This window comes from Parus major, chromosome 3 (genome assembly GCF_001522545.3).
Source record: "Parus major isolate Abel chromosome 3, Parus_major1.1, whole genome shotgun sequence".
In the NCBI taxonomy this organism is placed as follows: Eukaryota; Metazoa; Chordata; class Aves; order Passeriformes; family Paridae; genus Parus; species Parus major.
This window is the reverse complement of record NC_031770.1, coordinates 88,502,797-88,530,440: the sequence shown is the minus strand read 5'-3', so window position 1 is coordinate 88,530,440 and position 27,644 is coordinate 88,502,797. Positions and strand designations below refer to the sequence as shown.

General features: G+C 41.1%; 1 protein-coding gene across 12 annotated transcripts in view; it reads right to left on the bottom strand.

Moving 5' to 3' along the window:
• DST (dystonin) overlaps positions 1-27,644 on the bottom strand; it is a 284,727-nt gene that overhangs the window by 240,649 nt on the left and 16,434 nt on the right. For 6 of the 12 annotated variants that reach the window (XM_033513007.1, XM_015620980.2, XM_015620978.2 and 3 more), the window contains exon 4: positions 9,508-9,715. In XM_033513007.1, coding sequence (XP_033368898.1) covers positions 9,508-9,715 — 208 coding nt within the window. Of the gene's footprint in view, positions 1-8,029; positions 8,153-9,507; positions 9,716-9,859; positions 10,044-27,644 lie in introns of those variants that run through there. The other 6 variants (XM_015620982.2, XM_015620983.2, XM_015620984.2 and 3 more) reach the window with 3 other exon arrangements.

Below are 27,644 nucleotides of genomic sequence, written 5' to 3'. Positions count from 1 at the left end.
TGACAGTCAAAATATCAAGGCATAAACATGTATTGTTTCTAGGACACTAATATAATCTTCATAAATTTGATTATAACTGTTTGATGCTGCTCAGTCCTACCATACACCCACTTTAAACAGCATGTTGGATGGCTGGTAATCAGGGTAATCAAAGATCTGAAGGAAATGTATATCCATGAGAACGCAAAAATAAATGTACAGTTTAAGTAGAAACATACAAGGTCTACAAGAACCAATGTGATTTCATTTAATACAATTTGCAACAGCAGAAAATGAGAATTTGGGTGGATATCCTCAGAGGTAGGATAGATCTGACCTCACAAGAAGTACATGGACTTCATTAGCAAGGGCTCTATTTTAAAATATTGAAACAAAAATATAATGCAAAAGTATCCTGTTGACCACAGTAAAATTATAAGGTAATTTCATCAAGGGACCTAATCAACTTTGTCTTTCTTCCTGTGGTTCATCTGTGTCTGTTCTTCTCTCCTTTAAAGGGATACTGAGCAAAAGGCTGCTTTAACTCCAGTGTAAACTGAAGGTAGACAAAAATTTCCAGCAAAGCAAAATGAAAACCAAACCAAAACAAATGCTTCTCAGTAATTGCTTTGCTAAAAATTAAAATATTAGAAGGCATGAAGCCTAAGTCTGCTCTCCAAAGAAAATTTCAGTATGTTTGAAATGTATGTTCTTTTTAATTCAGAAATGAATGTATAGTCACTGGAGGAAAACTTCCAAGGCACAAACAGCTAGGAAGAGCCTAATTGCTATTAAAGGTCATTGGGACTTGCAATCACATTGCTATATGTTCTTTTGAAAATATCCTACTCTGAAACTTTAACTGCCTTAGCAATATCTTATTCCCAGAAGTTGTATACAACTACAGAGCAGTGGCTTCTCCAGACAAGTGCTCTAGTCATTTCCTAATTCCTAGGATGTAATGTAAACCCTTTCTTGAAATTAAAAATTTATCTAAAGGCAAAGTAATTTAAAGCATTAAATATTTATAAACATCAATAGCTAAGTTCCTGACTCACATCAAAATTAACAGGAGTTTTGTTTGAATAAAAAACACAGCACTGAAAGTGCCATTCCTCTTTCAAAAAAGCTCTTTTGTTTGAACAGTTCAGACGCTTTATCATTAATACCACTGTAAAATGTCTGTTCAAATGATTACACTCATTTTCTAATGCTGCTTCTACTGTGCCTAGGAGACTTGTCACATGAGGAGCACACAGAGGGTAATCTGATCAGGCAGAAGCAAAGTCTATGAGCAGACTTTGACAGGATACCCATTTCAGCACCCAGCAAGAGACTTTCTGGAACTTCTCTGTTCACCCATAGTCTCATCTGCAAAACACCCAAAAACATACCTCTGAAAGCTGTATACAGAGTCAGACTTTTACTCATTTTGTGAACTAAAACATACACACACCTCTCTAATCCCAGTACAGAAGAGCTCTACTAATTTTAGATTCACGTGGTGCCAAGTGTCATAGCTGTCAGATAGCTGGATACCTGAACCTCAGGCCAAACTCATTTCGTTTTCCAACACAATTAGGTTATGAGCCCCACTTAACTGCTGATCTGTATGTATATGCATTGCAGAACACATCATTAAATACTGTAATTTCACATGTTAGCTATGAAACTGAACAATGATGATATGTTTAAAAGCAAACCAAGTTCAAAAGGGCCATGTGGCTATAATCAAGAGCAGATTTTGGCCTATGCCACTGGAAAGCCCATCAGAAACCTAATCCTCCTTGTCTTACAGAAATAGTTGCACTAATTGTGCAATTGCAAGGCGCAGAATTTAATCCTCAGTACATTTGCCTAGAATCTTCACCCTTTCACAGATTTATTGGCAGCTATTGTCATCTTGTACAAAATCCAAGGAATTAATAGATTAACACTTCACAGCAAAATTATGTACTTACCGGGAAAAATAAAATTAGATCTGGAACCATGCTGACTTGCTTTTAATGCAGCTACAGATAATACCCTACAGGAGGCCTGGTTTTAGGAGGAATATGCCTTATCAAAGGACCAGCTATTACTTGGGCCCCAGTCTTGGGAAGAGTCTTGCGTGGGTGGGTTTCCAAAGCCAGTCTTTCCCCACAAAAGCACCGAGTCTGCCTACACAGATCAACTTGTAAGGTCTGGCTATTAACATGCCCTTCAGGATTTGACCAGCAGACTGAAGTGTCTTTGTAAGCATTGTTTCACCTGTTTGAAAGCTGGGCTGACTGGAAGTATTCAGCACATGAATATTTTCACCCACTTCAGAAAAACAAGGCTTTGTTAAATTAAACGGCTTTAATGATGTTTTATAGGAAACATTTCAGGCATGCAGCAATAAGCTGCATTCATATCTGACATTTACAAAACGTTATTATTTTAAGCCTGAACTTATAAAATTCTTGCACTTAAATTCAAGCATGTGAATAAGCCCATTTTTATTTTACAAAGCAGTTAATTCCAAGTACATGTTGAAATGGTGGAATAAATTCCTCAAATCAGGCATGTTTTACATAGCATAGAGGAAAAATAATAAAACATAATCTGGTTTTCAAGCAAAATACCACTAGAAATTAGACAACTTGATCACAGAAAGCAATTACTAACACCTCAGTCAAAAATATAGGTTGAAAGAAAACAAACCTTTTAACTCAATAGTGACTGAAATTTATTTTCCTTTTTTCCTCCCTTATACTTCACCACCTCTTGGTTTTCATTGTAAAAAAAAAAGCATTATGGAATATTCCATAATATTTATTAGTGAGCTCTAATAAAAGATGTTGCTGACTCAATGGGAATTGGGAAGTAGCAGAAAAGCAACGAAGCAGACCTTTGATGTCTGCTCCAATCCACATACCAAAGATACTTGAATCAATGGCCAAATTCTGTCTGCCTTAGTCACCCAAACAGGTACCTATTAAAATCATGGCAAAGCAGCCACAATTTATGTATCCCATCAAACTCAGCTTCAGAAAATGCTGTCCAAATCTCAAGGCCTTTACACGAACAAACCTCACTGAATTGCCCAACATTCAAGTTCCTGTTCTTTTACTCCAAGACCTCTTCACTTTAGCTCAAGTGAACACCTCATACAAGTCAAATCAGCAAGATCTGGTTCATCTTTAAGATGAATGTACACAAGGAAATATCCCGTCTCCAAGCCCCTGAAAAGTCGGAACTTCTGCTTTAAATAAGGAGGAATGTTGAAACAGATTTTACATTTTAAAATGAAATAGGTTTTACATTTTAGGTGGCCCAAGCTGCCCATTAATTTAGTCTAACTTCAGACAGCACAGAAGCTATAATGTTTCCATCCCTAACTGAAGACATTTTCTGTTGGCTACAATTCTTCCTTCCCAGGAGGACAACCTGCTGTAGGAAATGTGCTGGGAATATGGGAAACAACAAGGTTGCCTTGCTGAACACTGGCATGGTGGCAAAGGATTAGGTGACTTGCAGCTGGATAATCCACATGTCCACACTAGTCAGCCAAAGCAACTTTGCTATTTAAAAAATAAACAAATAAAAAATAATAATAATTTTAAAAAATACCAGGCCCAAGGCTAGATACTACCACCACCTAAAAAGAGGTCAAAGAAAACCACCCATAGTGGAAACTACCTAATCAATTACTCACTTCAGGATTTCCTTCTGCATTCAAAATCAGAACCCTGAAGCATCCAATTAGTTCACAGCCGAGATCCCATAATAGCAAGATTTCTGCTGACTAAAAATTCAGGTCCCCAACTTCAAAGTATAAATGCGGAAATGCATATTCCAGAGCCAGAAGCATCTATCATGGCCCCTACTGTCTTTGCCCTATGAAGACATCTCAGAAGAAAAATATCCCTGGACTAAATCTGACACCTAACACATTTAGGAGTCTCCAAATTCCTCAAAGGCAGCAGGAATTCATTTTCAGATGTATAAAAACCATTCTGTGCAAATGCTCCCTTCTTGAAGTCAGCTCAAAGGAGCTGGACAACAGGCATCTATTGTTTCTACCTTAATTCAAAACCTGTACCCAGTGTCAGAACAGCTTTACTTGACACTACCCTCAATCAATCATTAGAACAAATTACATTGTCTACACAGGCAACAAAATGCATCAGATGACCTGCTAGCTCTGGTCCATCTCCAGTGTCTTTGTTCTCAGAATACAGAACCAGAGCTGTTTGCTGGGCTTCAGCTGAATGTGTAGTATTACACATTGGCAATGCCAACAGTGAAACAGAATGCACCAAAGTTTAACAATCTGATCTGAGCTTTGCTGTCCCCAGCCCCAGATTTACCCCTCCTTCCTACAGACACAAGAGCTATGCAGCAAGTCCAAAGTACCCAAAGAAGCACTAATCAGACACCCATTCCAAACAAAATATTCATGTGACACCTTTCCTGGCTCTAGCAACAACTTAGTGCAGTCCCTGAACTGCAACACTGAATTTTTCATGGGCAGTCATGTCAAGCTGAATTTTCTAATAGATCTGTTTCCTGTAGATGTAGATGTATAAATCTACAGCATTAAAAGCGCTTCACAGCCCAGGATAACCCTATATATTTCAAACTTTAAGGGCTTACATTGCTAAAGAATGTTGTTGAATAACTATGAATTATTCAACACTTAACTCCATGAATTAGCTCTTTTCCAGATACTGCAATCACACTGTCATTAACAGATGTACCCATATCAAAAATTATGTCAAAATGGAGACAACCTAGTTACACAGTTGTTCAAAATCTTTCAGAAAAGGGTTGTGGCAACTGTTATTCAAATAAAAATTTATTACCTGAACTGAAAAATACATTAAAGAGTGACCATTTCAGAGGTATAATATATTTATATATAGAAACTTGATTCTCAGTTTATTACTTCAGATTTATAGCAGAGGAAATATAATAAGCATACTGCATTTACAGCTTGAAATCATAATCTTCAGATATTTAATGCTCAAATAATAACGTCACGGAACAATGGATTCCTGTGCCATATGACAGAGGTGGCATTTTAATGTTTTAAAAATCAAAAGTATACTAAATACTATTGGACATTTTATTTATCAAAAAGGCTACAGCTAATAATTTTATTACATTTTGTTCCCAGGCAACCATGAGGTAACTTACAGAGAACCAAGAATAATTTTGAAGTCCTTTACAACCTCCCAGATAACTCACATACAGTTTTTGAGCAAAAGTTGAATCTTTAGTTATATTAACAAATATTTGTAGGATGTCTCATGTTACTATTCAGCCACAAACAAGATGTGAAATATGTCAAATACTTCAGATAAACTATACTACATGTTTTATTGCCGTGTTCATAATAAAGGGTTTGCCTTTAAATTCTTAGAGGTGCTACAAAGAAAGAAGCAGGTTTTTTCCCCTGAATAAGTAGCTGGATTCAACCTGATTTCTATAACATCTGAGATAATATGACTTTTTTTTTTCCATCAAAATGCTTTAGAAATACTGCCAAATAATCACTAATCAAGGAAAAAAAAAAATTTGACAGACAGCTACTGAGCTGACCAGGGAATAGAAAACAACACTCTCTTCTCCCATAGCAAACAGCACTTCTGTGGTATGTCAGATTTAGCAAACAGTTGCCTAATTATTTACTGCCACAGCCAGAGACATGATCAGCAGACAGAATTTGGAGACACACAAATATCTGGCTTTGTAAAGGATAAACTTGTAAAACAACAAGGCACTTGGTCTTGCATGATCTTCAAGATCCACAGCCTACTTTGGCAACAGAAACAGAGGAAGAGTAAATTTCACTTTTCTATGTTTAAAAAGGTCAGATTTTATCTTCCTAAATGAAACTGCCTGAACATCTTAATGATGCGGCATCATACGATCCCAAGCCTTCCAAGACAGGCAATGCATTTTGTACAGCTGACTCTGCTAGTTACAGTACTCAACAGCTGGGACATAGATAATTTGGCACCCTGATAATGGCCTAGATGAGCATGAAGCATTCTGCAGACAGTAAAAAGGAAAAAAAAAAGAATAATCAGCATGAAAATTATAGATTGAAGCTCATCTCATAAAGTCAACGTAGTTCACCTTTGAGTAAGAAATTTACTAAAGGAGGTGTTTACAAAACAGAGAAATTCAGAGAAAAGGCACTCCCTCTTCAAAGCCTATATTGTAGCAATTCTTTTCTGATTAGATCAGCTCCCATAGCAAGTCATCAGAACAACAATCACTGTAGTGAAGTCATGCTACTGGGACTCAAATGAGAAATCATGACTGGCTTGAAAACATATTTTAGAAAGTAATGTGTTTTCCAGGTTTCCAATATATCTTAATTAAAACAAGTCCAAGCCTTTACCTTTGCTCCAAATGGCTGAATAATGTCTACCTTGAGCAGTGAAACACAGCATACCAATATACAAATTATGGCACTAAAAACTAAGACAACAGACATTATCCAAATAATTTCAGGATTTGGGAATCACTGAAAATAGCATATGAATGGACTCTGTGTTGCCCCCACAATGAGATATACTCAAATACTTTCAGAAAGTGTTTTATTTCTTACAGAGATGTAAATTAGTTTTCAGAGTTTATTTAATTAAAATCCTATTGTTCCCCAACGTACAAAAACCAAACCTCTCAGTCCCCTTCCTGATAAAACTCCCATTGAAATAGGGGAAATTGGGCCTAATCTCTTTCCCAGGTTTTTAAGCAAGTAATTGGTATGAGAAGGAACCTTATTAAACCTAATTCTAGCAGGAAATAAAAGGTGATCCAAAGCAGAAGGACAAGCTTTCTCAGTGTTTATTTACAAAGTAAATAGTCTACTAGCTCAAAAATTTTGCAAAAAATCAGATCAGCTGCATATAAATTGAGGGAAAAAATGGAATAAAGATGTGCTTTTGAAGATGATGGCAATCATGCAATGGTAACTATTTCTCTACTAAAATGCACTAATACATTTCAATACAGAAATGGTGCACATGCTCCATTGCTGCATTGACACAATGGGCAACAGACACAAAGGAGTCATTAGTCAATACTGCTAATGACACATGAAATTGCGAGTGACACCAGTATAAAGTACACTGAGACCCAACAAGTTCTCCTAGTCAGAATAACCATCTGTTGAGGGTTTATTTTTCAAAATATTGCTACTAACAATACAGAATAAATAAAATCAATTATCAGTATCTTCAAATCAAGCTGTCTTAAACTATGCCACTCCCATCCCCATCAGTGGAAACCATTTAACAAAAATCTTCAGGACTGACTGAAGGCATACAGCTGAAAAACTTCAGAAATCTTATTTCCTAACATCACAAAAGCACTCAGCACTGCAAATGTCAGCATATGCTGTGACATGCTGTAAAAACTATTTCAGGGATAAAGGTTCAGCGTGAACAGTTAACTCCATCCGTTTCGCACTTGGATTAAAATCAGAGCTCTAACACTTTTGATAAGCTTCTTCAGATTTAGTGCTAGCAAATGTACTGAAAAACAGCAATGAATCATCTAAACCATCCCTTCCATCCCGACATCCTTAAGAAATCAATGCAATGTACATTTCTAGCAAGATTAATTTAGCTGTGTGCATCTTCATCATGATAAATGCCTTTTTCCTTATTTTTCTGTATTCGATTAAAAAATTCACGAACTGAGCTAATACTTTCCCCTAGCCCAAAATAAAAAACCGAAAAAAACCCAAATAAATAAATAGGTAAAAACCAACCGAAGCTTTAAATACGAATGCATATCGAGACACAAATCCCTGTGTCCGCACTGCACTCGAAAAAGCGACTTTAAAACACACGAGAGCGCCTGTCACACACTGCTGAGGTGACACGGTATTTATAGCTATCGCACAAGCCGCCCACGTCCTTTCCCCCCACACCGACCCTCGCAGGGACGCGGGGCCACCGATCTGCCCCACCTGGCCGCCAGCGCCTCCCGGCTCCGCAGTCGCCACACCCGGCGGGGCGAGCGGCCGGGCGGGAGCGGCGATACGGCGCGGGGAGCGCTGCCCTACCTTTGTATCTCTCTAGGACATCCTCGTAGGCTTGCAGGTACTCCTGCTCCTCGGCGTAGAAATACGCGCCGGGGGAGAGGTAGCCAGCCATGGCCGGGAGCTAGCCCAGCCCTGCCCGCCTGTGCGGCTCCGGGCGGCCGGCAGCCTCGGGGGCGGCACAAGAAAAGCCCCGGGAGCAGCCTGCGGGGGGCGGGCGGGGGGAGGCGCCGAGGAAACGCCCCCGCCGCCGCTCGGGTTTCGGTAGCCGCCCCTCGGAGCGCGGAGGGGGCGGCACCAGCCCGGCGGCCGCCGCCTCCCCGCCGCAGACCCCGGCTCCAGCCCCGTGGCCGAGGCACCGCCCGCGGGGCCGGCGAGCTCCGCCGCCGCCTCCGGCCCGCCCCCGCCTCCCCCGCCACGAGGAGGGTGGCGGCTGCCGGGGCGGGGACGCGACGCCTGCTGCACTGACGGGGCCGGCGGGGACACCGCGCTGGCGGGCAGGGACCGAGAGGGGAGGGACCCCGAGCCGGCAAGCAGCGGGGAAGGGAGCCCCGCAGTCCCGGCGGAGGGGCGGGGCGGGCGCGGCACCGCCGCAGGTGTCACCGCCGCATCTGCGTCCCCCCGCCGCCCCCGGCCTGACCCCGCCGCCGGGCTCGCTCTGGTGCGGTCCCTGCTGCCCTGCCCCCGGCCCGCTGGACCCCGGCCTGCGCACCCTGCCCGCGGGGGGCGGCCGGGCCGGCTCCGCAACCCCCCCCACTCGCGGCCGCATCCTGCGGCTGGTGGGAGCCCGGCTCCGCAGCGCTGCCCCCGCTAACAGCGCCGCCAGGATGGGGGACCCTGGGAAATGGTGTCCCGGGAGGGACCCACGGAGGAGCATATATAACCGGGGTGGCTGGGGAGAACAACAGCGGCGTCCCCGGGGAGCACTGAGGACCGCCGCATCTTTCTGCGATTCATTTTCAGGCGTTTTCCAGCTTTCGCCAGGGTGATGCGGACCTCCGCCCTATTTTCGACATCAATTGTTGCCGGGCCGCGACCAGAGCCTCTGGAGGCACACTGAGGCGGCTCCGTTTCGGTCCCCGTCCCCCCCGAGCGCAGCTCTGGCCCCGAGCGGACAAAGACCGGCGTCTGGTCCCCCGCCCCCGGCGGAGCATCATCGGCCGCCGCGGCCTCTCCCCGCGCTGCGGGCGGTCCCGCGCCGCTTCCACCCGGGGCGGCAGGGGCTGCCTCGGCCTTTTGGGCCGAAAAAAGCGCCGGCCCCGCTGAACCGCCCCCCGCCGCGGATGCAGCCCCCAGCCGCTGATGCCTTCTCGCATGAAAGTTTAATGGGCGCACCTGCGCGTGTTTCGGCTCGCCTTCCACACGCATCAGTTCACCCAGCCGCAAAAGGCGGCCAAAGAGCTTAGTCACTGCCCGGCGGGGCCGCGCTCTGAAGGAGAAGGGAAGTGGGTCCCTCTGGCCCCCGGCCGCCCCCTGCCCGGCCACCCCCGACCGCGCCTTACCGGCGATGCGCAGCACGGCCCGCTCGGCGGGGTCCAGCACCGAGCCGCCCTGGATCTTCCGCTTGGACCGCTCGTGTTTAGGCAGGTTCCAGGGCAGCGTGTCCCCCGGCGCCGGCGACACCGTCCCCGATCTCTGGCTGAAGTCCTCCTCGTCGGAGAAATCGGCGGAGGACGACATGGAGCATCGGTAGGACGCGTTGCCGGAGCTCTGCACGGGGAGACAGACAGACAGACAGGGTGCGTGGGGAGCAGCTCGGGACGAGCCTCAGGTGGCGCCGGCGAACACCCGCCCCGCGTGGCGTGGAAAGCATCTCACGGGAAAAGGAGGATAGGGGAGAGGGCCGCCGCTCACCATTGCCGTGAATTTAGAGGGGAAAGGGGTGCGTGTGCGGAGTGCCGAGGGTGATCCTCCAAAAAATAGCTGGTCTTTAGCGGGAGTGCATTTGGAAGGATGTTGGGGTAGAGCCGTGGCCTGCGGCTGGGCAACCAGCTCGCAAATGAGCCTCCCACTTCCCCAACAATAAACCCAGCAGCAACAACAGCCGAAGGGGAAAAAAAAAAAAAAAACCACCAACCTTCCCGGCTACAGATCGATGGCGTTTGGCTCCCCCGCCAGGACAAGGGGAAGATTTGCCATCACCGAGCTACTGGTAAATCCACCCCTGGGACAGAGCCGGGCCCGCCGGCAGCCAAGGAGCGCTCTTTATTACCTGCCCCGCGCTCCCGGGGCCAGCCCGGCGCGGCTGCCTAACGGGGACGGGGGCGAGGAGGGAAGCAAGGAACACGATTTCTCAGAGCAGCCCCTTTGGGCAGCAGGGCACAATGGGCAGCCTTCGGTCACACTTTGCCAGGCGGCTTCGGCAAACAAACGACTGAAGTCGGTGTATGGACTGTATCCACTTTTGGCTTCCCAGCCACTCAAAAAAAGAGCTCTTCCAGAAACGTAAATAAACACTGATGTACTGCAGGGAGAGGACTGCTGCCATGTCTGTCTTCCCTGGTTATGGTAAAGAGGGAAATGGAGATGTGTGAACAGTAACAGTTCAGCACCATGTTGAAATTTAAGGTACATCATTAAACACATGTTATCAGGACACATTGGACAGCAAGATACTATTCCTTTTACTCTGTATTTTGTGATTGAAGGGACTTGTGGTATCTCCAAGGCACAAGACAAGAAAATGATGGGTTTGATTTGTCATTTCATGTGGGAGCTGCTGTAACAGCCTTTCAAAAGTGCAACCTGATACTTCTCCAATTTTGTTGATTTTTAGGTGTGTGCTGTTGTCAAATTCTACATGTGTAGCAGAATCACAGACTCACAGAACTGTTTGAGCTGGAAGGGATCTTTAAAGACAACCTAGTTCCAACCCCCTTGCTGAGGGCAGATACATCTTCCACTAGACCAGGTTGCAAAAAGCCCCATCCAACCTGGCCTTGAACACTTCCAGAGCTTCTCTGGGCAACCTGTTCCAGTGCCTCACTGGAACTTCATCGTGAAGGATTACTTCCTTATACCTAATCAAAATCTACTTCCTGTAAGTTTAAAGCCAGCATATTTGGTTACGCAGAAACATGTCCATTCAGCCATTCTAGATTCCAGATTTGATACTAAACCAGATAGTATTTTAGGCTTCTATTGTACCCCTTTTCTTAATTTTCTTTTTTTTCTGTAAAGGGGCTTAAAGGGTACCTTTACTTAGAGAGGAAATTTGTACAATGATTGAGGTCTGATAAAATGTATTGCTGCTGATTTTTTTTTTTTTTCTGTCAGTTGTCATGGGGGTATTTTATCCATTTAAAACTCAGAATCTGCATAATCCAGAGAAATAGCATGATGCAGTCTTTGCATAAAACTAAAAATAATATACATTAAAAAATCTGCTGTAATGAGAGGAGATCACTTATTAGTGTTTTTCCCTTCTGACCCTCTTCTATCCCAATTCTCTTTTCTCCTTGTACAGTACTCCATGGTGAAGTTTGAAACATGCAAGTTGAGAGGGAGGGAATGAATACATAAAACCAATTAACTGAATTCTTGTTCACTGTCTTGTGAGGTAGAGAGCAAAAGGTAAGTGCAGAAAAACAGAAACATGAGATGTCTGACACCAGCTTGGATTACCTTCATAATTTGTTTTAGTGCAGAGACTATTTTGCTGTCAGTCTATAATAGGCTTAAAACTGGATCTCATAAAGCAGGATGGTCACATTCCACACTCCTGATAGAAGCTGGAAGTGTTTGGCTTGCTGCAGGGCACTTTGTTGTACCAGCTGGGCTACCAGGGCCCCTCATGTGCTTAGTCAGGGATTAGGTTCCTTTGAGCCTGTCCTTAGCTCCAGATTTTGCCATAGAAGAGAAAGTGTTGCCTTTAATCCCAGCTCTGAACATCCTGTTTGAGGCCTGAACCTTCCTTTGGCTGATCAGCAACCCCCAGTAACTCTGGATCACACAGACCCACTGAGACAGATTCTGACGTCCATCTTTTCCACCTTCTGCATTTCTAGCTTATAATATGAAAGTTGGAAAGAGCCCAAACACAGTGTTGTGAGGTGCTGGAGCAATAGTTTGTTAGTATTTATGTATCAGCTTTAAATATGCAAGAATAAAGTAAAATAGCAATTGCTATTGAAGTTTTGAGGAAAGATCTCTCAACTCTCAGATTTATATTTGAAAGTAAGTTGTTAATTTTATCCAGTAGGATTCTCTTTTTTCAAAGAGGCCTTCATAGCCCATTATTATATTTCATCTCCTACCTGTAGAAGCCAAAAACACTGTTGAGTGGTCGTTCATTATGCACTGAAATGTCAATTTTAGGGAAAAGGAGTCAGCCTTTTAGTCAGCTCTGCTACAATACTGGAAAATAAGCTGTGTGAGAAGGCTCCACTCATATTTTATGGGAATCAAAATGAACAGCCAATGGTAAAGTAGTCTTTGGCATCTGTGTGTATTACAACTAGCTATCGGCTTTTAGGTTATCCTACCTTAATTAATACATGCAGTAACCAAATCAATAATCAAAACCCACTTTAGCTTTTAACTCTTCAAGGACCATGTTGTTTCATTTTCAGAGTAATGTAAGAAGTTCAGAAAGGAATTTTTCATAACAGCAAAATCTGGAAAGCATTAAGAAATGTCAACTTCTACCTTAATTAGAGTCTACTTTCTTATTCAGCATGGAGATACTTCTGAGTAATGTGTACACAGAGATATTGAAATACCTAAGTATTTTTACCTTGCTATTCCAAAGATGTTTATAAGGAACTGAACAACTTTGCTTGAGTAAATTAACAGCTTTGATAAGACTTCTGTAATTGTTCCTCTTTTGCACAGGCAGTGTTCATGTATCACTCATCTCACTGGACACTATGTTTCTAGTATAGAACTAGAACATATAGAACATATAGTATAGAACTCTGATAGAGTTCTAAGTCCCAATAAGTATTCCATTGTCAGAGCAACATATTGAGCAGTTTCAAAAATAGGAAAACATGCAGAACATCTGTACCACTCTGAAAAAGGTTCCTGGCCCACCCATTAGGACAAGGCATAAAAAAAATAAATAAGTAAATAAATAAAATGTTATATTCTGTTAAAATCAAAATGTGTAAGGCACTTCTGTTATTTCTGTATAAAGTACACGGCTGTATGCATGTGAAAAGCAACAATTAATAATAACACAGTGCTTTTTGGGGGGCTACATGAGCCTGCTCTTAGGGACTTAGAAAGGATCAGGGCTTGGCCGCTCTTAGCTTGAAGGCCTGTAAGGTCACAGCCCAGTTGCTATAGCTGCTTGTTCTCCGTCTCCGATTCTGCGCTGCTGCTGCCGCTGCTCGGCAGCCTGGCGGTCTGTGCGCAGCCCGTGTCGCTGCTCCGCGGGAGCGGCTCACCGGCTGTGCCGGGACACTCGGGGAGCCACGGGGGCTGAGCAAGCGGAGCGGCTGCCAGAGCCGGGATTGCGGGGACATTCGGGGAGCCACGGGGGCTGAGCAAGCGGAGGGACTGCCAGAGCCGGGATTGCGGGGACACTCGGGGAGCCACGGGGGCTGAGCAAGCGGAGAGACTGCCAGGGCCGGGATTGCGGGGACACTCGGGGTGCCACGGGGGCTGAGCAAGCGGAGGGACTGCCAGGGCCGGATTGCGGGGACACTCGGGGAGCCACGGGAGCTCAGCAAGCGGATCGGCACTGCCAGGGCCGGGATTGCGGGGCTCTGCTCGCTGCCGGGGCCGCACGGGGGTGCACAGCGCACACCGGTGCCCGGCGGCCGCGGCTCCGCGGGAGCGGCACTGCCGGGAGCCCGGCTCCACGAAACCAGGGCACTACAGCAGCCGCCGGAGGGTCCGTCAGGCTCCCAACCCTGCCGTAAAAGCGAGCTGGTTTCCAGTAACGGGAATGATTGCAAAGAAGCGTTTAGTATACTTCTTGTAAGAGGGATTCGGCCGAGTTCCAAGACATGATTGCCCTTGAGGAGGGAAAGCAGCGCTGTTTGTCGTAGGTGAGGCACTGCAGAAGATCAGAGTGTAAGATGCTGTAGCTGGCAAATGGTGTAGGGTATTGCACACCGCCAGAGATCGGGTAAGCCACCTGTAAATAGGAGCTGAAAGGGTCAAGAACAGCGGGAACTGTTCAGTCATTCCTGGGGGAGGAAGCATTAGCCCAGGTCAGGTTTTAAATTCGGTCAGGCAAACCAGTTGGGAAAAGCTACTGCAAGGCTGATACCAAATTATCTTCATATTACAAAAATTCCCCGACACTATAACACATCAGAGATTGTGCTGGTCAGCGGAATTCTAATCAAATAGCTTGTACTTTCACATTTTATCTTTAAGAAGATTGTCCACTGCAGTGAGTCCTTTTAAGGTGGTTTTTGGAAGCTGTGGGAAGTACAGGTCAACACTGACTGACATTTAATTTTCAGTTTAATTATGAATTATTTATATTTCACTTATACTAAACTATCTCAGAATTCCTGGAATATATATTTTTTCTTTTATTGTACTCATTGTGGGAAATAGAAAAATATCAACAGAAATGAAGCACTAGAACAATTATTTTACTCAGTGTGTTACAGCAAAATTCCTTCTAATTTAAAATAATTTAGAATATCAATTGAAAGTAAACAGCTATTTTTGTCCTTTAGCATCCCAGACTGAATCATATTGAAGTGGATCAACTTTTAAAGTAAAATAAATTAACAAATTTAAGACAAAATCTAGGGCAACTGAATGTTCCCATTAGTAAATCTTTACCACTTTAACCTGGTTAGATGATAATGCAATGCAGAACACAAAACATCCAATGTATGTAATCAGGCTATGTGAGTCCCTTGGGATTGCATGTTGTCAGAAATGATCAAAATTCAAAACACACACAAATGAAAGCACAAACAAGGACAATGTAAATCCAAGTTAAAAAAAAAAAAAAAATCACCAGTGCAGCTGCAGATATAGGGAATTAATATTTTTCTTTGGTTCTGTGCCACTCACTTAAGAGGACATCCATACTTCCAAGCACCTGTATTATCAGGAAATATGAAAATCACTACAACGTTTCTAGGTTTGTATTTAATGTTATAAAACAATAAACAGAAAGCTGGAAGGCAAATACACTAAATCTGAAACTCCTGATTATCCAGGGTCTGGCTTTATGTTAAACTATCTTTGCAAACAGGTAGGCTTTTCAAACATCAAGACAGTATCTACTAGCTTTGTAGAGAGAACTTACATTCTTTCTTTCAAAAGGCAGGAGAAGATGGAAGTTAGCATTCAATATTTATTCTATCACATGCATTGTTGAGTCTGTGATTGTATTTACACAAGGAAATTCTGATGCTTTCGTAGGCTTTCAGAAGAAGATGAGGTATTTTCTGGATGCTAGTAGGTCAATCTGTATCATTCCCCCACTTTGAAAATAACATTATGGATGCAATTTTTCTGGAAGAAATAGGTTATTTGAGGACATGAAATTCAAAATGGATATAGGGCTAGATCCACTTGCGCACTTGGGTGTTGCAACACAGTTTTGTAACATTAAATTATGTTTATTTGATAGCCATCTATTTATATAAAAGTGACATGATGCAAAACTGAGCTTTTAGTAGAACCAAATGGTCAGAAAAACTGTTCACTCAGCATGAGAAAGCATCTCATTCTTGAGGGACATTAAGCATACCCAAACCTTCTTCTGAAACTGAGGAGGTTTCATAATAGCAGAGAGCATCCATTTCCTTTGAACTCTAAGGGAAGTGAAGAGGCTGTTTGTCTTTCCCTTATTATCAAAGGAAGCTTGAGACCTAGGCTCAGACCCTCATCTCCCAGCAGCCAGTCTGGAGACTATTCCTCAATGACCTCCTGGTTGAGGAAAAATGTTTAAAAAAAATAAATTTTAAGATTTCTAGATGTAGAATGGGAAAAGAGGAAGAGGGAGCATAGCCACTCCACATTGGAGCACACAGTGCTCTCTGGGGAGATGGAAGTGCTGGGCTCTGTTCCCTGCTCTGACAGCTACTTCTACATTCTACTTTAAGTAGTAATTGGGAAAAATATTGAAGTAGCCCCTGAATGGGACATGTGCAATGGAAGCAACAGGAACCACTGTGCAGCTTATGTATGAATTCTGCAGAACTACACCAAATTTCAAGCACTAATACATTGGTCTGAAGCAATACCAGCTTCTAGTAGCTAAAAAAATTAATTAGTGTATAATAAATTACACTACAACAAGCAGAGTTTCTGATTCAGGAACAGAAAGTTGGTAGATGCTTCACATTTATCACATTTCACAGATGCTTCTCTGTTAAGTGTGAGATTGAGCTGAGGGATCAGATACTGTCAAAGTAATCTTCACAGATCTCAGCAACATCCACCAAGGAAGATAGCCATCATGAGATAAAAACAAGTATGTTGCTGTGCAAGGAAAACCTGCTTGCTATTTTTTCTTTTTCATATGATTATGTTGAAAAGCAAGGCATACTTCCTGTAGTGTAACCAAGACCTGCATGCAAGTGGGGACAAATAATATTGTTTAATAACCATGCCAAAGCCATTAGCTCTTTTGAACAGCTTCTTAGTAAAACTGCTAACAAAAATGTGGATTCTTTCTGAAAGTCATTTAAAAATTAATAATATAATCAACATGACAGCCATGATATGTTATATACTAAATCCATTCCTTTATTCCTCATCCATTTTCTCTTCTTAGTTTTCCAATGAATTGCAGAATTTAATCTTGAAATAGCTTACCTACATTATAGAAGCAAACAGAAATGTATTGGAGGTTTTGCAATGGGGAAACAGTATTTTGAGCTGTGAGTATCTGAGAAGTTACAGCATGGGCAATAGGTATTTTAGTTAAGTTTTATGCTAAATCCATCAGGAAAATATAAGTGCTCTTCTGTTATCATTATCTTGTTCCAAAATTAATGCTTCCTATATTAATACCTAAAATGTCAGGATTTCATGTTCTCAAAATGGTCAATTATTGTATGTGAATGTATGTACCTTAGATGACTGTTGAATATAACTGTTGTAAGAAAACTTCCCAGTGTAAAATTAAATCTTGTGTTCATTTTTAATTGCAGCTATTTTGTATTCATTCAGATATGGCAGACCCAGATCCTCCTGGTCTGCCAGACACAAAAGAGCATAACATGACAAAATAACTAGGATTTGAGAAAGGCATACAGAGTTTTATTTGCCTACTACACCTACAAGGGCAACCAAGTAACAGAGGAAGACTCTGGAATAAGAAATCAGCTTCAAATCCTTTTCCTCAGCCTCGTAGATCTCGTAGACTCCTCGTAGACTGTATTATATTATATCTTTATGTTTTAAGAGTTAACTAAATTACTCCTGCTATAAAAGCTATCAATACTTTTAGTATTGTAATAATCATAACAATACATATTTAATTTGCTCTGGAAAGCAAATTAAAGTTCTAAGTAGCTTTTGAATCTGTGATGGGCATAGAATGTTTTCAAGAAAAAATAAAAAGGGGACATAGAAGAATTTTTTTTTAAATGGTATTAGGAAAATCTAAAACAGTAGTACTGATATTCTGCTTTTAGTAACAACAGTTAACTCTCCTGACTTATAATTTGCCTTCTTATAGAAATAAACAAGTTTTCAAACTCTTTCTAATTCCATGTTTTAGAACTAAATTTGAAGACTCAATCCAGCAATCAATCAACATTTATTCAAAAATACATATTCTTATAATCATAATTAAATTATGAGATTTTCTCTTATAAAATCCATTTTGAGTTCCTTTACCATAAATTTGCTAGAAAAATATCCCCTTCCCAAGGTTTAATTTTCTTGAAAATTTTTAGCCAAAGCTGACTGAGAATCCTGAGAGCAAGATTATGAAAACACCCAGTAGTTATTTGTAAACAGTAAAAAAAATCCCAGCGATCTTTTTCTGAGAAGACTGTAAGTTTTGGGATGGATACTTCAAATATGAATATGCTTTAAGCCAGACATAAGTCTTTTGCCATCTTTGTTAAAAATCTGTCTACATTTGTCAGAATGATAAGTCTTTGAGGTATAAATATCATCTGCTATCCCTGGCATCAGAGAGTATAAAGTAAAACTTTTAAAGTTTGTGTTTGATCTCACTGCTCTGGCAGGAAAACTGCTGCAGAACCTCCTACTGTCTTGATTACAAGTGATCTTCTAGTTTGCACCTCAATCTTATTCCTGGTCTTTGGGGGTTTTTTTGCAACAACAATGTTCATTTCCTTAAATAACCTTTTTTCCTTCCCTGGTGTATTCATAGCCTGTATTTTATCTCCTCTTACCTGTTTTTCGTTCTTTCAATCTCTCCTGCTAGTAGTTCTTCTTTGCAAAGGTAAATAGTTTGATTTTACTATTTCTAGTGTTCAGGTAACTAACCAAGTTATTTTACCAGACTTTTTTTAACAAGGTTCAAATTTCTCAACTAAAATGTCTTCAATTGTATCTCTGAGAAATCCCTTCCGACTGGCTCCCCAAAGAGTCTCTCAGGGGTTTTAGGTCTGCCAGACCAATACCCCTCCATCACAGAATGACCAAGCAAATTTCACCCTCACAGCTCTTACCACCACGCTCGGGACACCTACCATCCTCCCATTAAGGAGCTGACCAGGATCCTTCCAGCTTGGAGATCCAGAGGAAAAACTAATCTTTGCATTTAATCCTTGCTTGCCGTGGTTTCAGGTTGATGGCAGTGCAGACAAGAGGCATGAAGAGCAGGGGAAGGCAGGCACCAGACCTGAGAGGCAGGAGGCTGTTCCACGTACAGGAGGAGGAAGCCGTATGATGTGAATGTGGAGAGGACAAACACCGGAACCGGCATGCTGCAGGAAAGGGCTGGAGAAATACACTGGGACTGACAGCCTGGGGGACAAACAGAGACTGCCAGAGTCTAGGACCTGCAGCTGAAGAGCATTCGAGGGAGCAGCAGACTCTGGATAAAGACTACAGGAGAAGTGGACCTGCAAGGTAACTGTTGGGATTAGTAACCATCGGTGCTGGAGGAAGCAGACTGGGGGAGAGCTTAGGAGCCGACATGCTGGCATGAAACTGGTACTGCCTCTGCAAGAGGCTTTGAACAAGGTAGTTTAATGTACAAGAAGGGTGTGAACTGAGAAGGTTTCAGAGAAGATGGACTAGAGACAAGGAACGGAGTATGCAGCCAGAGGCCACAGGGAGGCACAGAAATCAAAGAGACAGCTGGAACAAGTGCCTCAGAGCAATGAGAGGACTGACCAGGTGAACCTGGGAAGGGCTGTGACATGAAGGAGTGAAACAAGAACTGACAGAGCAAGAACAGAAGGGCCAAGGTCAGCAGAGGAGTGAGGACTGGACAGAGAGGAAGGAGTTGGCAGAGGCGGGTCAGGAGCAGGCTGGAGGAGACATGGCAGAAACAGCCACACTTGGGAAGAATGAGCACAGGAAAGTGCATTCCCCTAAGGAGCCTGGAAGGAAATTTCACCCCAACTCTGGCCATTAGCAAATATCTGAGAGTTCCTCTAGAAAAAAAAAAAATACCTCCTCCCCTATGTTACTGATTCATATGAGGAATACAAATGCCATCAGTCTCTCCTTGAAATCCAACAGAATTTTCCATATTGTAGTTGAAGTGTCAAAACCTGCCAATGAGCTACACAGCAGAGCTTTTCCAGTTGGTTTTTAACAGTAGGAAACTAAACACAAAGTTCCTGTTAAAATGCTTTTCTTAAGGCTGCAAAGTTAAGTGCTAAAATATTACCAAATCCCAGACTTAAGGTTCACTAGGCAGCCTTGATTCAGCCTGTTTATTTGTATATTATGATGCAGTCATAATGATGTGATCATATACTATTACATTCTTAGTAATTTTCTTAAGAAAAGTCTTGCTTTTATTTAGTACAAATGATGAGTGATATTCATTCCATAAACAGTTATTCAGTATTTTGTTTGTTATCCTCAGTTCAATGGGCAGCCCTAGAACTTAACTTACTTCATGCTATTCAAATACTAGTGTGAAGAAGGAACTATTATTTAATAGGCTGGGTTTTGGTGCTCATCACTACAGTAGTATCTGACTGCTTCACTCCCATTATACAGGATGCAAAATAAAACAGGAGTTACATTTTTTTCTTACCTAGGTCAAATTGAGACACCAGGGATCTGACTTCTAAGAGACATTAAAATTATATATCAATAATACTCGGACTACAGCACACACAGGCTTCAGTAGTGAATGGCAGCTTAAGAACTTCTATAAACCCAGCTACATGCTTCGACTCAGGCACTTAGAAAATGGAAGATAAAAAAATATTTCAAACCAGTTGTTCAGCTCATTTACAATGACCCTGTGCCCACCCTTCAATCTCCAAAGCAGCACTCATTCTTTTTAAAGAAATAAGAGAGCTTCTGTCTTCCTGCTATCTCCTGTTTTATTCATTTATACGCTCTACAACTTCTGCAGCAGAACTCCTACACATAAGAGTCATCCTAGGAGCACTTCCACCCCATGATGAATACAGAGTGTGAAAATCCAGTACACCATCACACAATTAAAGCCTGTATGACAACGCAGACACATAACACACTGAATTAAAACTGCACGTGTAACCTTTATTCCAGTGCTTGATAATATCTAAATACTTGCCTCTGCCAAACTATTCTTTTAACATCATACCCATGTGTAGTGTTATATATAAATACAAATGGATAAGGGAGTCCCTTGCTATATAAAGATGTACTTTTATGTGCCACAGTAGGATGTTACACAATACAGCTCTGAAGAGTGACTCTTATGGCAGTGAAGGAAAAGGAAACATCTGCATTTAGACTATAATTACTATGCATCTGTGAGACAATTACTGGTCATTTTAAGTTGTGCAAACAACACTATCAACAAGATCAGAGCTGATTAATTCTTTTTATCCTGCTTTCAGCTACTGTACAGAATTTACCATTTATAATCACATACATAGAACATTTTTTCTTACAGTTAAGACTGCTAGCACATTTTAGCAGCATAGGTTTCTATTACTAGCTCTCCCAGAAGGACACTGGGATTTAAAAAAGAAAAATTCTGAACAGCTAAAGATTTCATTTCTCAGTGAGGCTGTGCAGCATGCATGTAGTAAAATTTTATCAATGAACACAAAATCCCAGTTAATAGAAATCATGGCAAAATGATGGTGGCAAAAAAATTTGACATTATTCAAGCCAGAGTTTCACAACTGTTTTTTTGATACAACATTTGAAGAGTATTTTCTCTCATTCAGTTCTAATTTAGTAGCAAGTTAGCTTCAGCTCCAAGGACCAAAGGTGCACTTTGACCTGCTTTGAACACTTTAGATGAAAGACAGTTAGACTGGTTTAAGTTCTCACATCATTTTCACTAAATAAGTATTTGCCATGGGAATGAAAATTGACTCAGACAAAATAAAAATGGTATGCAATCAGCTCACCTATCAAGAAAAATCCTGCTATATTAGAGGGCTTTGCCCACAGGTACAGGATGATTTGCAATGCTGTACAGAGAAATAACAGATTCTATGCAATTTTCAACCATGTAACTTTAAGTCTAAGTAAACATATTCAAAACAAGCATGATCTGTGATCTGTCACCACAGAGGACAATCAATTCAAATGACCTTAACCCTCCAAATAAGAGCTAGCAGTGAAGTGAGTGAAGGTGCTCTAAATACAGATTTGTACTGTTACTGCTATGCTTATTTCTTATGTCTTTTTCTAGTCATGTGTTATCAATTATTAGCACTATTGCAATTAACCTGTTTCTTTTGTACTATGCTTAATAGCTGTAGTACCTCACCTATAGGAAAATAAATCACTAGAAAGACAACAAACGTTTTAAATCCCAGATCTAATTCTTAACATACCGCTGTTGTGTTTTAGGAAAAAGTAGTTTTAAAATAGTAATGCAATCACCTCCAGGGCCTAGTGAAACTCATGGCAATACAGCTTTAAGAAATCCCTTCAAAAACCTGAACTGCCTAGGAGCTGGGCAAAGGGAGTGGAAGAAACGGGCAATTGCTATAACGCAATGGATGAGCTGCAGGGTGGAGAGGGAAAAGCAGCCAAGAGGAAATCGGGAGCAGGCAGCAAGGGAGGAGGTCACAGAAGCTGGAAGAACAGCGGAAAAATGAACTCTTTGGGTAAATCTGTTTATGAAGAATGTATCAGTGTGGAGTTACTTGCTATAAGAAAAGCAATAAAACACAGCGGTCCAAAAAAGATATGTAAACAGTCTCTTGGAGAAAGACCTGACTTCAAAGTCAACCTAATGGCCACTGAAAGCTTTCTCTTCATTTCAAACATGACTGGATTTAGCATTAATAGTCATATTTACAGAGATCCTATGCACCTAAAATAGGTTCCTTGAGGTATTTTAAAGAATGTTTGAGATGGCCAGATGCTTAAATCTTGTTAAAAACAATATGAAACCATCACCTAATAAACTGAGCTTCTCAAAATCCCCATCAATATCTTTTAAGCCTCTGTCCTAGTTTCAGCTGTGGTAGTTATTTTGATTCCTAGTTGCTGGTGCAGTGCTGTGTTTCGGATTTAAGGTAAGAATAATGTTGATAACACACTGATGATTTAGTCATTGCTGAGCATGGCTGACACTACATCAATGACCCTTCACCTTCTCATTCTGCCCTGCCAGCACAAGAAACTGGGAGGTGGCACAGCTGGGACAGCTGACTTCAACTGATCAAGGGGATGTTCCATGCTATATGGCATCATGCTGAGCAACAAAACTGGGGGGAGCTGGCTGAGGGTGGCAGGCTCCTCCTGTCCAGGGACTGGCTGGGCATCAGTCAGCAGGTGCTGTGCAACTGCATTGATGCATGGACATCGTTTGTTTTGTACATTGCTTTATAATTCTTAGTATTTTCCCTTCCTTTTTGGTCTGATTAAACTTTCTCTTGACCCACAAGTTTTACCTTTTTCTTATTCTCTCCTCTCATCTTACTGGGGGGAGTGAGCAAACAGCTCTGTGGTGCCATCCCTGTTTAGCTGCTTACCAGGCTAAACCATAGCAGTCTCAAAAATGAAAAAAATGCAGTTCTTCTTTCCCTTTTTATAGGGATTCATATGATCCCTGTTTTTGTTCAGTATGGCTGTGCTCAGGCTGTCCTGAGAGAGGATCTGTGCATGTGTGTGTGCACACGTGCATGCAGAATATGACAGCTCACATCTTTGTCATACATTTGAGAACATTAATATAATGTTAATAAAAATGCTGAAAGTGAAAGAGGGCATGATAATGTTTTGCTAAGTTTGCTTCTAAATGCAATACAAAGGAGACACAATCCAGCATGAGCAGATGTCTCCAAAAGAAAGAAGATATGAATGCAATCTATAGATTAAATAGCTAGTAGTTGGAAATGACCAAGTCTTGTGCAGGGTTATGGGCAATATTTGCATCTCATACGTTTTAAGTCATTTGAATAGCATGTAAAGGACATAGTGATATTGGAAAATTAGTACATAACATCAGAGTAAGAATAAATGAAAATTAATGAAATTGATATTATTTAATGAGATGTTAAAAACTCCTAAAGGGCCCTGTAGAATAACATTACCCATATAAAAATCATACATTTCTCAAGTAAGGTGTGAGAAATTAGAGATTTCTGAGACTTCTATAAATTATTTAGTATCAGATATTTAAAAAAACTCTTAAGTGTTTTTCAGACAGAATTCTAATACTCATTTTCCCACAAGTTCTAAGGCTTAAACACAACATATAGGTAAAAAACAGGATAGCTGAAAAGACCATGAATGGGACAGCCTATGGTTTTACAAGCATTAAAAATTGATCAAACTTTGTTTTCATGGTTTCTTCATCAGGGTATTCATAGTGCAAGTTTCACTTTAGCCATGAGATTAGTCTCAGTGGAGCCAAATGAAGCTGCTCAAATCAGGTTTTTTTCAGATGTGACCTCCCAGACATCTGACCTCTCTCTGTTTTCCTTGTAGTGACTTGTAGCAATGCTGCACCCACCCCTAAGGAGCTAAATTGCTTCAGCAAAGGCCAGTCTTTAAATAATTAGAAACAGGTAAATTAGGAGACCCTGAGGAATACCTACAATCAGCAGTGGTTTTGAGATCATTATTTGTCAACAGTTTATTCTTTGTAGGTTTTTTCAGAGATACTTTCCTTTGTAACAATACTCAGTAAATAATCACCTCAATATATGCTGTTACTACAGTTCTGGGCAAAATCATCAAAAAGATCATCTTTGGATGTGCAAAGTACAAGGCCTTTGAGTAGAAAGAGGGCTTTCACATCTGAAAGTGAAGAAAACAGGTTTATCTATCACCCTGTCTCTGTAGTCTCATCTACCACTTATCTTAGAGTGATCATGACAAGCAAAAGTGCAAATTTTGGTACTACATCTCATGATTGTAAATAATCCTTGGTGGCTGCACAAGACAGTAGAGTTAGGAGCCCCTCTGTTTAACAACAGAGATGTCAAAAGATGCTGCTTTGCATCTTGTTTCAATTATGTTCATAGACATACAAGCATCATTTAGCAGAACTGTACATCTAACTAACCCTACAGCTCAGGAGCCACATATGTTTACACAAACTCAAGGCCACCTGTGAATAATCTGCAATGTTTTATACTTGGCTTTGGAGCACAAGTGCTATTTAAAATATAGATAATACTTTAAAAATGCTTGTAATAGAACCCTCAATTTAAAATCTGCCCTGGAGAAGTATTGCTGGGCAGCAGCACACTCACAAGAGATTTTTGCACTTTCAGAAAATTTAATTACCTATACAGAATCAGGTACTCAGCTTGTGAAAGGAGCAATATGTAACACTCCCTTGACTTGCAGGCAGTCACACCAATCTAAAAAACACCGTTCTGTTTGCTCTCAGCGGTTCTCCATCATGTTCAAAAATTCAAAGTACACGTCAGTAATGGGTATCTGTACTCTCCTCTAGATGAAGCTGATGTAAAACTGTCACCTATAGAGAATGTCAGCACAAGTAATGCAGCCACTAATGAGAGGGTGACGTACTGGGCATGAGATATAACAACATAGCCTAAAAGGGGAAGCCTCAGCACTGTGTTCATGTTCCACTAGAGTAAGATAAATAAAAATGAAAATGGCTTATAAACCTTGTTTGGCAAGGATCAATATTAGCACAAAATACATTTAATGTCTCTATTAATTACCTGGAAGGTGTAAAAAAAAAATAAATTTTCAGATAAAACTAATGTTCTATTTCTCCAAACATCTCCTCATGTAGATATTCAAGTGGAGCAATTATTGTCTTCAGCAGGATTACTCCCATCCAAACAATTACAACTAATTTAGTTCTGACAAGATCAGGAACAATACTGGAAAGATCTCAGATTGCTATGCAGGAAGTAAGAAATAATACAAGAAAATTCAGATAATTATAGCAGCAGCTAGGAAACTGCAAAACAAGATTTAGACACAACAAAACCAACCAAATACGAAATAGTCTAAATTAGCAAGAATAAGAAAGCCTAGCATCTAAATATCCACCAAAGCTCTTAATGAAATATCTGAAAAGTCTTTATGCATTTATCTTAATATGACAACAAAACAGGCTAACATATTTCAGGACTTAAAAATTTGCTGGAGCAAAGAAAAAGATTTCCATAAGGTCTTTTATAGCTACTTTGGAGATACCATTCTTGTCAGAAAAAAAGGGGGACAAAAAGGCATGAGTAGGGACAGAAAACAAACCAAAAAGGAGAACTGTTCTATGAGAGAAATTATGTCTTCTGGTTAGCAGATACCATACCCTACTTTTTTCAAGTGATGACTCAGCAGAATATGGCTGTTAATGTAAACATCAAGACAACAGATGATTTATTTAGAGTGGATCAAGTGGCCAGAGCTAGGAATAGCAGGGGGGGAAAGGGAAAAGAAATTATACAGATTAAAAAGAGCATTTCTGGCACTGAATCATGTAAAACTGTACAAAGATGAAGGTCAAAAGTCTCTCAATTTCAAGGCATTGAGACTAAGTGGGATGAAGGTGCAATAAACTGCAGGATGGACATCCTGGTGACTGCCTGGAACTTCACAATACTGCAGTGATTTGTCATGGCAGTGGCATAAACCTTACTCACCCTGTCACCATGGCATTAATAATACAGTCAGAATAACTTACAATGTCCATGAGAAATTAAATTGGTGACTTACGTTTTCTGGATTGTAGTCTAACAAAGAAAATTTATTTTATTTTGGTAGAAATGTGCATTCATCAAGGCTGTAGAAGGAAAAGCTATCAAAAGAATTGTATAACTCTATAAAAGATATGCAGCAAAAGCAATTTCATGGGAGTGACATAATGATGACAGCTGAGAGAAGTTTTCTCTAAATCTGGGATTTATTATTGTTTCACTGAAACCTAGGACACCCTAGAACACAGTGGTAGATCTTAGCAGACACATGAAATTATACAAAAATGAGGTTACATAGTAACACTGAACATTTTCTATTTTTATTTTTTTTATTTTGCTAGTTCTTAAGTCCCTGACATGCTACTGACTTTTGGAAAAAGCAGAACCTTCTTAGCTTCACTAATCCGTTCTTCCAAGCTTGTTTTGTTGCTTTACACCATTTCTACAGTTTCAGCTCTTTAATTCAGTGGCACTGATGCTCTTTTTCCAATGTTAGTAATCACTGGCAATTGGTTACAGCCTCAGCAGTGACAGGCAGGCTTACCCTTGGCATAGGCCTACCATGGAAAAGGGAATAAACAAAAAAGGGAATGAAAAAAACAAACCCAAGAAGAGCAGTATGAAAAATAAGGACTGATGATGGAAGAGGTGAAAGAAGGACAACAGAGCAGAGGAAGGACCAGAAGTGAATAATGAACAGAGGGAGCCTGGTGGGAGGCTGGAGACTTAATAACAGAGCTAGACAAAGTAGTCCAGAAAGTAAGATAGGATGGGAGTGAAAGGGAGATGGTTGAGAAGAAAGTGACAGCAGATCCTTTAAGAAGAGTAGAAGACAAATCCATCAGATAAATCACAAAAACATGAGCAGTGTAAAATAAATCATAAATCTAAGCAAGAGAGAACAGAGGGAAATGGGGACTAGTGAAGTGAAAGCAGAGGAACAAATCCAGGTAATAGAGAAAAATTCTGGCAGTTGTTGGCAACTATGGCTTTCTTTGCAGAAGTTGCTCTTTCTCTCAGGCAATGTAATTACATTAAGGAATGCTTCCTCAAACCATCTTCAGGGCTCACTGATAATTCTTGGTGCTCAGTTAACACTAATCTAGAAAAGGCTCAGTTAGGTTCCAGCAACTGCAAGATAATCTGGTTTAGGGTATGCTCAATAGTTACCTCTTCAATAATACTGACCTCATAGAAGTTGTTCAAGCACCATAACACCAGCACAGAAAAGTTATTCAGAGAATGTGTCAAAGCAATGAGCTCTCATTAAAAACAAAAAATGCATTATGCCTGCAGAACAGAATATGTCTTCACCTAAATCTGCATTAGGAACTGTATGTCTCAAACTGTCATATTTCCATACTAAAAGTAGGTTTTCAGTACTAAAAGAACTGTGTGTAAATCAAGCTGAGGAGCAAAGAATTATGAGATTTGATCTAAGTTTTGTTGAGCAGAAAGAT